This window comes from Cornus florida, unplaced genomic scaffold (assembly GCF_030987335.1).
Source record: "Cornus florida cultivar Cherokee Brave unplaced genomic scaffold, ASM3098733v1 CherokeeBrave_3.0.0_Hap2_Chr03, whole genome shotgun sequence".
Taxonomy (NCBI): domain Eukaryota; kingdom Viridiplantae; phylum Streptophyta; class Magnoliopsida; order Cornales; family Cornaceae; genus Cornus; species Cornus florida.
This window is the reverse complement of record NW_026775573.1, coordinates 53,634,365-53,647,763: the sequence shown is the minus strand read 5'-3', so window position 1 is coordinate 53,647,763 and position 13,399 is coordinate 53,634,365. Positions and strand designations below refer to the sequence as shown.

At 33.3% G+C, this 13,399-nt stretch overlaps 1 protein-coding gene across 1 annotated transcript; it reads left to right on the top strand.

Moving 5' to 3' along the window:
- Positions 1-298: 298 nt before the first annotated feature.
- Positions 299-1,515, top strand: LOC132300552 (probable carboxylesterase 17). Its single transcript, XM_059797683.1, has one exon. The coding sequence runs from the start codon at positions 367-369 to the stop codon at positions 1,357-1,359; it is 993 nt and encodes a 330-aa protein (XP_059653666.1). The 5' UTR covers positions 299-366; the 3' UTR covers positions 1,360-1,515.
- The last annotated feature ends 11,884 nt before the right edge of the window (positions 1,516-13,399 follow it).

Sequence of the window (13,399 nt, the reverse complement as noted above, 5' to 3'; positions counted from 1 at the left end):
TGGGAAGCATGCATTTCCTTGAAATATCCCATCCATTATTGTTCTCCGGTGCCTTCCTAATAGACTGCAGACCCAATTCACCGATTGAACCAGTCATCAAGTTTACTACTACTATTCACGTCTTGTCATGAGTCATGACTTACTTGTGGTGTAGGACTTTCAAAGGAAAATAAATAAATAAATAAATAAAAGAAGACGGTATAATCATTTCTTTCCACCTTCCACGGTAGAAATGATTTTGAAGCTTCGACTTCATTACCCTACTCTTTCCCAACTACTCTTTTCCCCTATAAAAAGGGACTAAAAGTTCATTAATAGCATCCAATTTACACATTTCTCTACATCTTTACAAACTCGTCCAACAATATGGTTTGTGAAAGGAAGATTGTGGATGAGGTATCGGGCTGGCTCAGAGTCTACGACGATCGCTCTGTCGACCGCAAGTGGACGGGTCCTCCCGAGGTCAAGTTCATGTCCGACCCAGTTCCGCCGCACGAAGAATTCGTGGACGGTGTTGCAACCCGTGACGTCCAGGTCAATTCGGAGTCAGGACTCCGTGTCAGAATATATTTACCAGAGCCTATGGCCGAAGACTCGGCCAAGTTACCTGTGGTGCTTCATTTCCACGGTGGTGGCTTTTGCATTAGCCAAGCAGATTGGAACATGTACTATAATATTTACAGTACGCTCGCGGTCAGAGTCCGAGCCATAATTGTGTCCGTCTACCTCAGACTCGCCCCTGAGCACCGCCTCCCGGCAGCTTGCGACGACGGCTACTCTGCTCTCCTCTGGCTGCGGGAGTCACAAGAGCCGTGGCTCAACCAGTACGCGGACTTAAGCCGTGTTTTCCTCATCGGAGATAGCTCCGGTGGTAACATAGTACATGAGGTGGCTGCACGTGCCGGAGAGACGGATATCAGTCCGGTGAGACTTGCCGGTGCTATACCGATCCACCCAGGATTTGTCCGGCCGGAGAGGAGTACGTCGGAGTTGGAGCAGCCCGAATCGCCATTTCTAACCCTAGAAATGGTGGACAAGTTCTTGAGCTTCGCATTGCCGGTGGGAAGCACCAAGAACCACCCGATAACGTGTCCGATGGGCGGCATGGCCCCGTCCATCGACGGCCTGAACCTACCGCCGGTCCTGTTCTGCGTTGCTGACATGGACTTGATCAAAGACACTGAGATGGAGTACTACGAGGCATTGAAGAAGGCCAACAAGAAGGTGGAGCTGTTTGTTAGTTCTGGTGTTGGCCACAGCTTCTATCTTAACAAGATTGCAGTGGATTTTGACCCACACACCGCTAAAGAAACTGAAAAACTGATTACTGCTGTCAAAGAATTTATCAACAAGCACTGAGATCAAGGCAGTGTTTGTTTTTGTGTTTTAATTTTGTGCTTATATATATATATATATATATATTTAATTACCTAGTAGTACTTCTTGTCTTTCAACTTTTCACTATGAGAAGGGATAAAATATTATGCCGGAGTATCAGTCTGGTTTCATTGCATCTATTCGGCATCATATGCAATGGAGATAATTTCAATATCAATCAACAATGGTGCATTTTTTTTTTTTTTTTTTTTATATTTTTATTATTTTACCAATCAATTCATGTTTCTAATTATTGGCTTGAAGTGCCCATGAATTATACGGAGTATAGGTTTAAGAGGAAATGGGGTCCAAAGTTGTTTGTGATAACATGGTGAACTAGTAAGTATACCGACAAGAAAATATGGGTGAAAGGTGACTTCCAATTTCCAAAAACGAAGATATGAGTGTGATGAGTATCCTGATGCAATTTGTCTTCTTGAAAAAATAAGTGTACCTTCCCACATGGAGAGACTGCCAAATTTTGCAAAGGAAACAAAATAGTTGACGGGATACTGATAAAGTTGATGCCCTATTTATTTAGTTAATGGATTATTGAGTTTGTCAGATTATCGAATTGAATATTTTAATTCATATTGTAATTAATTTAGAGTCAGATCGATTTAGATTCGGAATCAGGTTAAAGTCTTGTCCACACAAGAATAGTTAATATCCAAGATGTGCATAATATAACTATGCAAACAAATAAATATAATAAATATATATGTATAATTTTAATCAAATTGAATAATTGTCTGATCGGATTATTTATAATTCATATGAAATTTGTTAATATAAGACATTAATGGATTTGGATCATTATCGAATTATCATTTTTTTTATTGAATTCATATTTAGATAATGAAATTGAATTCAGATTAAAATTTGATCCATTAACAGGTATAGATGTAACCATGAAAATATCAAAATTAACTAAGCTTTATTAATATTTGAGGTGAAGGATTTAAAATAAATTAGTTTATATTTAATTATTTAAAGATATAGCATAAATTTCGGATGAGTACTCTAGTTTTAAGTTTTAACAATAACTTAAAACTATGTATGTATTGATTTATGGGTTCTTTATATATGCATGGATTTCAAGTAACAAGGTTGAAGGAATTAACTCTAAAGGTCGGCTCTGGCGGTGAAGCTCTAAGAGTTAGTCCATCATAAAGTATTAAGTTTCATGTTTAAATCTTTTCCAGGGTGATTAATTTCTTAAGGTGTCATTATCGTAAATATAATTTGAGTTTTACTTGATTCATGTGGAGGGGTCACTTTGTACGACTCTCGTGGATTAGTTGGACAAAGTTTTTTTTTTTTTTTTTTTTAGTTAACCCGGAGTGTCCGAGATGACAAGAACCCTCAAGGCCCCTCAACAATCCGACTAATTCTTGAGAACTCGGAAAGACACCTTCCCACTCGGGTCGGATAAGTCACTGCAAGGACAGCAGAGGTTAGTCACAAAGAACACCCAGCGGAACTCAAACCCCAGATCTTGAGCTTACTAAGCTTAAAAATCTAGTGAGTAAACCGTTGAGTCATATCCGAAGTGGATCGACAAAGTTTCAGACACCTCGATTATCGAAAAAAAAAGTTAAAGGAATTAATTATTTGTAAATTCATGCCAATGGTAATAAAATTAAACATGTTACTCATGCTTATAATCTAATGTTTTCATTAGTTTCAAAATCTAAATTTTAGAATTAAATGTTTAAAAACAAGTTTCTCATAATTAAATTGGCTCTTTCACATTTTCATGGAGTCATGGAACCTACATAGATTCATAATAGCTGTAAGGCATTATGGTTGCTTTTAGCCTACAAAAAGAGTTAAATGAAATGGCCTACAAACTAGAGGAGCTGATAATTCATTCTAGAAGCCATAGAGTACTTAAAGTGTAAATTCCTTTTACTTCCTCTTAGTTTTGTTAATATTTCATATGAATCCAACTATGTTTCATAATTTCACTCATTACTTCGAGTTTTGTTAATATTTCATATGAATCCAGTTATGTTTCATAATTTCACTCATCACTCCGGTCATTAACAACCGTCCTACTTGATCGATAATTATAGTGTGTTATTTTACCGTTTTACTCATACAATAGAGAAAGGCTCTCAGATTGAGTTTTATAATCGGAGAGTTTTTATTGAATTAGTCCACTAAACGTCAAATAGATCAAGATCATTTAATAATTTCTCCATAAAATATTTGTTGTTATTTCAAACATTAAAAAAGCACAACTAACTTTTTATCACTACGTTATATAAATCAGAATTTTAGGATAGATAAGTAAAAAATTATGAAACGTAAATAAAATCTATATAAAATATTGATAAACCTCGAGAGAGTAAGTCCAAAATTAAATAAATTGTAAACATAATTCACACCTAAATGAGATAGTTCAATATTCTTATAGGTAGAATTAAAATAATTGCTTCCATTGGCCCAACTAACTACGTTGCAAACCTATGTGAAGAAAAAGATCGAAGTGCTTTAGAAAATTTTGAAAGAGAACAAATATTCAAACTTCACAAAATTACTATTTCACCAATTATAGACCCTAATAAGATAAAAGAAAACTAAAAAAAGTCCTTTAGAAAATTTTGATAGAGGACTGATATTCAAACTTGACAAAATCACCCTTCCACGTACCAATTATTCTCTAAAAAAAATGAAAAGCACAATGGTTACAATTTAGTTTTAAAGGGCAATTGCATCATTTCATCTATTAAAATATTTTTGGGTAAATTTTGTTTACTTTTTTTTTTTTTTTATGAGGTTTATCAATATTTTATATGGACATGCTACATTTCATAATCCTACTTATCTCCTCAGTCACTAACGCCATCCAACTTGTTAGCGTTAGTGTGTTATTTTACCGTTCAGCTCATAAGATGTTTGTTGTTATTTTAAGTACTAGAAGGCAAAATTGATTTTTGCTACTCACATCAGAAAATTTTGTTTGCCTCCATCATGTGCCTAATAGAGGGTAAATCTATTACATAAATTTGAATATCAAGAGAGATAAGTGAAATTATAAAATATGGAAGAAATCTATATGAGACACCGACAGCTAAATAAAATTTACCCAAATTTAAATAAATTGCAAATATAATAATTCACACCTAATTATGCTGCAATTCTCTTAATCACTTAGATACGAATTTTGAATAATAAATTTGGTTTTTTTTTTTTTTTTTGTTTATAATCTTTAGGTTATTATTATTGATTTGGTAAGAAAGAATGTGACAATGTTAGTTACATTAAAGATGCATGCAATTAGAATTAGAAGAGTGATTGCATGGAAACTTCAACGAGTTTACTTACCCGAAAAAAAAAAAAAAAATCAATGAGTCATATATATATCTCGTTTAGAATTGAAGAATAAATTGCATAGAAGATTCAGTGAGTCCATGGCACCAAACCAGGTTTACAAAAATATGAATAAAGAAAGATTACCAAACAGCTCTACACGCTGTCTGGTCTACACGCATTTGTAGATAAATGACAAAAAAAATCGTAGATTCAATAGTTTGGTGTAACTGTCGGGGAGATGTTGACGTGTTACAAACGCATTAGGGACAAAGTGTGTGTTAAGTGTGAGTTCTTATCGTAATAAAAAAATAAAAAATTCTCCATCTGAACATTTTTTTTTTTATGCCAAAAATATACTTGTAAATATTTAGACGACATTATTATTGTTATTATTATTATTATTTTTTATCTTCCATGGCTTTGACCTTTTTTTTTTAATATTTTAAATTAGCTAGGTAAATTAGGAGAGAGAGAGATTTGAATATGAATACACCCGCTCAGATATCTAAGCGTTGTAAGAACTAAGCACTGGGTAATGCCTTCCCTAGCCTTGACTTCAATTCCATTTTAAATGTTAATAATTGATGAATAATGAATGATAAATAAAGAATTGGATCCAATCTCATCCTAAAAAGACTAAGGCACGTGGTATCTCATCTTATAATCATTTATAACGAGTTGTGATTTAATGGTATCTTTTATTCTTTCAAGTGAAAAGGTAAAGGTTCAAGTCTCCTAAAAATGCATTGTGAAAGTTCTTAACGTGACGACGACGACAACGAAAAAAAAAATTATAAATTATGATTGATTCAATGAGGTAGTAAAATTATGAATTTTTTTTTATCAATCCAAGCCTTACCCGATTCGTGTGAGGACTTGCCTTACACTAGTCATGTGAATTAATCGGCATAAAGTCCCGGATGCCCCAATTATTGAAAAAATAATAATAATAAAAAATCCTCAAATATTCGATAGTGTTTCTATAGTATTAAAAATGAGATTTCAAAGCCCTAAAGTGAATTTAGCATTATATATATATATATATATATATATATATATATATATATATATAGAATGAGATTGAGAGGCTCAAGACAAGCTCATCGTATTGTCCAAAAATTTGTGTCAACACATGCCCATTTGAAATTTTGACAATCAAAATGAGGCATATAAAATTCGACAATCTGTTTAACATTCAAATTAAAAGGATACAACAGATTTTGATTTATTTCAATTCTTAATCACATAGGATTAAGAAAACATCATATTGGTAATTTCGAACCAAACATACAACTTCTTGCCAAAGAAACATAGTGGTGTTTGATAAAACTAAAAATTAAATATAATAAAAATTTTAAGAGCTAAATTTTTAGTATTAAAAATTTTAAGTGGTAATAAATATTGAGTATTTTTTATTTTAATATATATTTTTTGAAATTTTAGTGATCAATATTTAATGATAATAGGTGTCGCAGTCCGTGTCACTATTACTTTTTATATTTTATTTCATTTTAAGTGACACTTATGTTTTAAAGTAATATTTAAATGTTGTTATCAAATAAAATTAGTTAAATAATTATATAATCACTTATTAATGTGTTATTAGTGTTAAATGAGCAGTTACATTGATAGTCCAGTGAATTAGTGTCTTCAACCATCTGTATTTACTGATTTAACATCTAACTTCTTGCCTTAAAAAATAAATAAATAATGTTAAATTAATTTACAAAAGTTTAGTGAAAATTTAATTATCTGTCCGTTAAAGTTGACTAGTATGAAAGTTGTTACATGTGTATGCATGTTTCATTCCCACTTTGGGTCTAAAGATTCCATGCTTATGTAAAGTGGTCAAAAGAGAACTTTGAAGTACCATTCCTGTGAAATAGAAATTCAAAGATATATATATATATATATATATATATATATATATAAGAAGTTCTAGTGGTTGTGGAAGACGAGAAACCAAGAAATATGGAAGTCCATCGACACAATGTTGAAGTCGTTTTACTTGAATTTTCAAAAAAAAATGATGAAGTCGTTGAAAATGCATATGGTGTCGGCTTGGTTTGGTCAAAAAGAACAAATAGAAATGCCACACGTTTGCGCACTAAATTAAGAAAATCTATATATATATATATATATATATAGGTGGCTTCAAAGTAATTTACCGAATAGGTGGCTTCAAACTAATAGACCATTGTCGGGTAGTTCTTCCAATTTAAATAGTGTAGGACTATTTTATATTTGACCTTTGTCATTGACTTCCTCCATGGGTATATAGTTTCCAAATTAATGAGCCCCGCAATATTTATACGAGTCCCAACAACGTAATAATGCCATCATCATATAATCATCACACACTCGTATACAATTAAGTGAATTAACCTACTTTCTCTTGTATTTCGTTCAGTAAGAAGGAAAAAAAATTAAATCAAAGGGAGAGAAGAAAGAATGATTGAAACATTCTTGAAAAAAAGATTAAACGTTTTTCTTTTTTTGTTTCGGTTAGATGGAAAATGATGGAAAAAATTGACAATTTAATTTGATCGGTAAGATAAAAGAAAATTTTTACAAAAGTAATGATAGAAAGTTTCATAGTGAAATATAGATCTTACAATATTTTTATGTAAGTTGGGAATAAGGTCATAATGATATCATCATATTTAATGGCGTCATAATGATATCATCACCCAAAAGCACGGCCAGTAAGGGCAGATACCCACTGGATTTTTTTTTTAAATTACATTATTATCTATAATTTTAGTTAAAATTTTAAAAATACCCCCACTCAATTTTTTAAAAATGCCCGCCTTCACATTTTTGCCTCACTTATATTTCCACTTAATTTTTTTTCTAATTTATATTATTATCTAAAATTTAAAAAATGGTTCCACTCAATTTTTTAAAATGCCCCATTTAAAAAAAAAAAAAAAAAAAAAAAAAAATTCTTCGACGGCGCCCCCCTTAAAATAATTATTGGGTCCGTCACTGATTACCCACTCACATAAATCAGTTGAATATGTCAAACTTTCGGACTACTTAACATTATTCATTGCACAAATATTATAAATACTTAAAGATGATGCATCTACTTTATTAATAATAATACACAAATATTATAAATACTTAAAGATGATGCATCTACTTTATTAATAATAATACAATAATGAAATTCACAATATATTCAATAAAAGAATAACACAATAGTTATGAAACATATAATTAACATGAATTTGTAATATCGATATAAAAGATACTCCCGTCGACAGCATTCCTAGGTTTGTAGCCTAGAGTGAGTCCCGAAGGGGCCCTACCTAGGGGAGTTCCACTAGTTCAAAATTTAATGCACTATATTTTTAATATTTCTAATTTATCCTCTTACCTTGAACAACACATGAATATATCAATGAGATGTAAATTTTAAGTAATATAAATAGTCTCAAGAATATAAATTAAGGGAAAATAACAATAGTAAAATAGTTAAGAAAGAGTTAGCCTGAATATAGAAGTACATGTAAATACATCAATCTAACACTTATAGTTAGTTTTCACATCGATTGAATATTGGTAAAACTGATACAACCCAATCTACACGTTAATGACAAAAAAAATAAAATAAAATAAATCTACACTTAAAACTTTAGTGTACATTATTTACGTACCAAAAGTAAATTTGGGTAGGGAATATCAAAACGATTTAAACTAGATTTTCACATGCTATCTTAAACACGTTCAAGTGAAGACTGAGTGCATTTCAATGTGTATCTCTAAAAAAAAAAAAAAAAAAAAAAAAAAAAAAGGTGTGTAGATATATATATATATATATCTAATATCTATAATTATATATATTTTGAACGTTAAAGCTATACGTAAAAATAAAGACAAGAATATACAGGGATGGGACCTATAAGAGAAGGCCCAATGAAGAAAAAACCCAAATTGCCTCAAAGCATAAAGCCCAACATATCATTCCCGAAGAGCAAAAGAAAAAGAGGGAGGGGCATGGCAGGAATTGCGGACCAGGGTTATAGTAACGGGCCGAAGAAGCAAAGATGGAGTGAGAATATATATATATATAGAGAGAGAGAGAGAGAATTATTAAAGCATAAGCATATATAATAAAATATTAAAGATGTACAATTACTGCAAATTAACTTTTGATTATATGAACAAAATACACTCACTAAATCACTGAGTAGACAATTACTATGTTGAATGAAAGCATATATAATAAAAATAATAATTAAAGCATAAGCATATAAAATAAAATATTAAAGAAGTACAATTACTAAAATTAACTTTTGATTATATGAACATAAATACAAAATACAATTACTAAATCACTGAGAGGAGTAGACAATTACTCTGTTGAATGCAACATATTGTGGTTGGATACAACAAGAGAGAAAGCAAAGCCAGAAATAAATCATGTCTCATCTTCAAAAACGGATAGCGATAAGAACATAGCTATGATGACGGTATCAGATATTTGCATGACGGGAAATGAGGCTAATTTAGAGGAAAGTAGTGATTTCGGGGGGAGCTATGGGTGTTACGTTACATAAGATGGGAGAAAATATTTTAAAGAGTGGGTCTGGTGTTAACACTCATCTTTTTTTCTTTTCTGTTTTTTCTCCAATAACACTCATTCTGATTGTGGTATTAAGATGTTGGATTGAAATGATTTTCAGGTTACATGTGAGATTGATGGAGGTTATGGGTTGGGCACATGGTTTTTTTACTGGCGTGTATGCTTCATGTGATGAGAGTATCAAAGCTAGTCAATGGAACTATCTTTGTAGCCTACGACAGAGATTGGGTCCGAAATGGTTATTGATGGGTGATTTTAATTCTACTACACATCTAGGAGAAAAGAGAGGCGGTGCTAGGAAGCAATGTTGGATGATGAAAATTTTCAAACACTTTATTGAAAACTGTGGGCTTCTTGATGTGGGGTTTAAAGGTTCCCCTTACACCTGGTGCAATCATAGGGATGAGGGGGGGATGAGGGTCGTACTGTAATGGCTAGGCTAGATCGAGCATTATGCTCTCTAGAATGGTCACAAACTTTTGCTCATTGTTCATTGGATCATTTACCAGTTTTTGGTTCTGATCATGTGATGTTGTTGTTGCATTCCAATGCTCAGTTGGGAGCTTTCGAAAGGCAGTTTCATTTTCATGCAAGATGGTTGAAGGAAAGGGATTTTGATGAGACCATTGATGGGTTCTGGAATCAACCATGTATGGGTTCTAGCCAAGATAAGTTGTAGACTAAGCTGAAGTATTGTAAAGAAAGACTGGAGGGTTGGAGCAGGAATAAAAGAAACAATTCCAGTGTTCGTATAAAAAAGTTACAATCCAAAATTGAGACTATAAAGCAAAGTGGTTGCTTTAATAGTACTAAATACTTTAAATTGTTAGCTGAGTTAGAAGAAGCTTGGAAGGATGAGGAGTTGTTTTGGAAGCAGAAGTCTAGAATTTCTTGGCTTAGACATGGTGATAAAAAGACAAGGTATTTTCACAGGAAGGCAATCATAAGAAGAAAGAAAAATGAAATTACTGGATTGGAAAATTCAGCAGGACAATGGTGTGATTCCAAAGTTGGGGTGAGGCAGATTGTGGAGTCTTATTTTTCTGATTTGTACATGACCTCCTTTCCATCTTTGGCTTCTTATTTATGTGGTTTGGTGGATAGAAAGGTGGCAGATGAAATGAATCAGCAATTGTTAAAAGTTGTTACTGAAGAAGAGCTTAAAGCTGCTTTGTGGTCGATGGGTCCTTTTAAGTCCCCAGGTCCTGATGGTTTTACTCCGTTGTTCTACCAGTCCAAATGGGAAATTGTTAAAGGTGACTTGCTTGCTTCTATTAATTCTTTCTTGCATTCTGGATCTCTTCTGAGTTGCTTGAATGAAACCAACATTGCTTCAATTCCTAAGACAAAACACCCGGTTAAAATCTTTGATTTCAGGCCTATTGCCTCATGTAATGTGGCTTACAAGATCTTTTCAAAAACTCTTGCCAATATACTTAAACCTTTCTTGAATTCTTTGATTTATGAATGTCAAAGTGCTTTTGTCCCCTCAGGCTTATCCTTGATAACATTATGATAGCACATGAGGCAGTCCATTATCTTAGATCTCAAAAGAAAACTAAAACAAATTATTTTGTTTTAAAGTTGGACATGGCAAAAGCTTACGACAGGGTGGAATGGTCTCATTTGGAGGAACTCATGTTGAGAATGGGTTTTGATATAAGATGGGTGAAACCTATGATGGAATGTGTGCAGACAGTTTCTTATTCTATCATCATTATTGGGGAAGTTAGCGGAGGCATTCCAAAGAAGACAAATTAGATCCTTTGTAACCCTATTTTTTTTTTTTTTTTTTTTATGTATTGAAGGTTTGTCATTGATGCTTAAGGATGCTCTCCAAAGAAGACAAATTAGAGGTATGAAGTTATCCAATAATTCAATTCGTCTCAATCATCTTTTGTTTGCAGATGATGCCCTTCTTTTTGGCAGAGCAACAGAGGATGAAACCAGGAAAATCAAAGAAATTCTAGCAGACTATGAAAAGATTTCAGGTCAGCTCGTTAATTTTAACAAGTCATGCATTCTTTTTAGTCCAAACTCCGTAAGGGAGCTTATGGATTACATCAGAAATATTCTGGGAATTACAGTGGAGGGATGGATTAATACTTATTTGGGTTTCCATTAGTTATAAGTAGATCCAAGATTGATACTTCTAATTTTTTGGTTGAAAAAATTTCGGCTAAAACAAATATTCTAAAAGTAGAACTTCTTTCTAAGGCTGGTAAAGAGGTGTTGATTAACCTCGCTTCCTATTTATTCATTTCATTGTTATAGAATCCCTCAATACACTTGTGACCTAATCACTAGTAAATTTATTAATTTCTGGTGGTCTGGTAAGAGTGATGGTTCAAAAATGAAGTGGGTAAGTTGGGAAACTATGCGTGAGCCATGGAAAAATGCTAGTTTATTCAATTTTGAAGAGAAGGGGTTTAATGGAGCATGCCTTATATCCTGTGTGTGGGATGGAAGAGGAAACCATTTGTCATATGTTATTTTTTTTTGTCATTCGGCGAAGGTTGTTTAGAGTCTGAGCCCTTTGCGATTGCAGGTCCCAAGTGATTGTTGCACGTGCCATTTATGTTGGAGTTGGCTGTTTAATCTTTGGAAACAGGTGGAGGAGAAGGACCGATTATTATGTCTTACTTCCTTTTTGTGTTGGCAAATATAGAAAGGGAGGAATTGCAAAGTTTTTAATCAAGATAGTTAGGGTCCTATAGAAGTCATGGAAAATGCCGTGTTCTATTTTAATGAATTCCAAGGAAGTAGATCAATTGATGTTCCTACTGAGAATTTATTGCTTCAACATGTTTCTCTATCTAGTGGATGGAAAGTTCCAGCTGTTGGTCGTTTTAAAATGAATGTGGACGCTTCTTTTGATTCTTCAATTAGATGTTGCGGTGGGGGATTTATTCTTCATAATCATGAGGGTTTCCCTGTGAAGGTTGCTTCTGTATTTTTTCATGATGTTGGAAGTGCAGAGGTAGCTGAAGCTTTGGTTGCTAGAGAAGGTTTACTGCTATTACGTCAATGGGGTTACTCTTTAGTGGATGTGGAAAGTGATTGTCAATCTATTGTGAGGTTTAACCCTGTTGTCTCTCTTACGATGACTGTGCTTGAAGATATCCAATAGGATGTTAAAGAAAAATATAGATTTGGCTTTTGTTTGGACTTCTAGATCATGTAACGGTTGCTCACCGGGTGAGCAAATGGGCTTTAAGTCAAAAGTGCAGTGATCCGCAGTGGCAGATTTGGCCTCATTGGCTTACTGATGTGTTCTTAATAAATAGCTTTAATTTAGGAGAAATTTTTTTGGAAAATCAAGCCTGGCTTTTACAAACGAAAATGAGTTCTCTATATTAAAGAACTTCTTATTACTATTGCAGAATCTGTAGCGGGAATCCCGGCTTTTCACCCGAAAGTGGCTAAAGGTCTGTCTGTTATTGTAGATGAATAGTGTCTTGTCGGGGAACCATTGAAATAGTGATTTCTTGCTGATAGGTACTGTAGCTAATAGTGATAATGACTTTTGACTGATGTAGCAGGTAATGACCTTTGAATGATTCCTGGGATAATCTATGCCTGGATCAAATAGATCTTGGCCTTCTTGAAATAATTGATTGCAATAAGGATCCATTGCCTGAATAGCCTGATAGCTGGATCCAGCAGAGGATGCTTCATCATCTTCTTCTTGTTCTTCTTCGGATAAATGTTGTATCCAACCAATGAGTTCTGCAGCAAGCTCATTGAGTTCTGTTAATTCTGACTTAGAAGTTATTCTAGTGCGAGATGTCTCTATTGAAGAAGACTTCTCTGGTTTAATTTGCTTGTTGACCTGATTCTAGACTGAGTCGACAGAAATAGGCTAACTTAACTGTTTCAGGGGCTGAGCAATAGACTGGGATTGGAGCTGTCTTGGGAATTCATCTTCTACTTAACCAATTATCCTGTCAAATTTAAAAGAGTCCCACCATTTGACAAAATGGTCCTGATGACTGTGTTACTTTGGATGTCATATTACCATTTGAATATCAATGGCACTTTGTATTTACTGGAAAAGAGAAGTAACGCAAGAAATTGAGAATTGTGTTGATTGACTTTGTAGACTGTAGA

Bases quoted from the DNA above. Each gene is read 5' to 3' on its own strand.
- LOC132300552 (XM_059797683.1), top strand. From the start codon at position 367: ATGGTTTGTGAAAGGAAGATTGTGGATGAGGTATCGGGCTGGCTCAGA.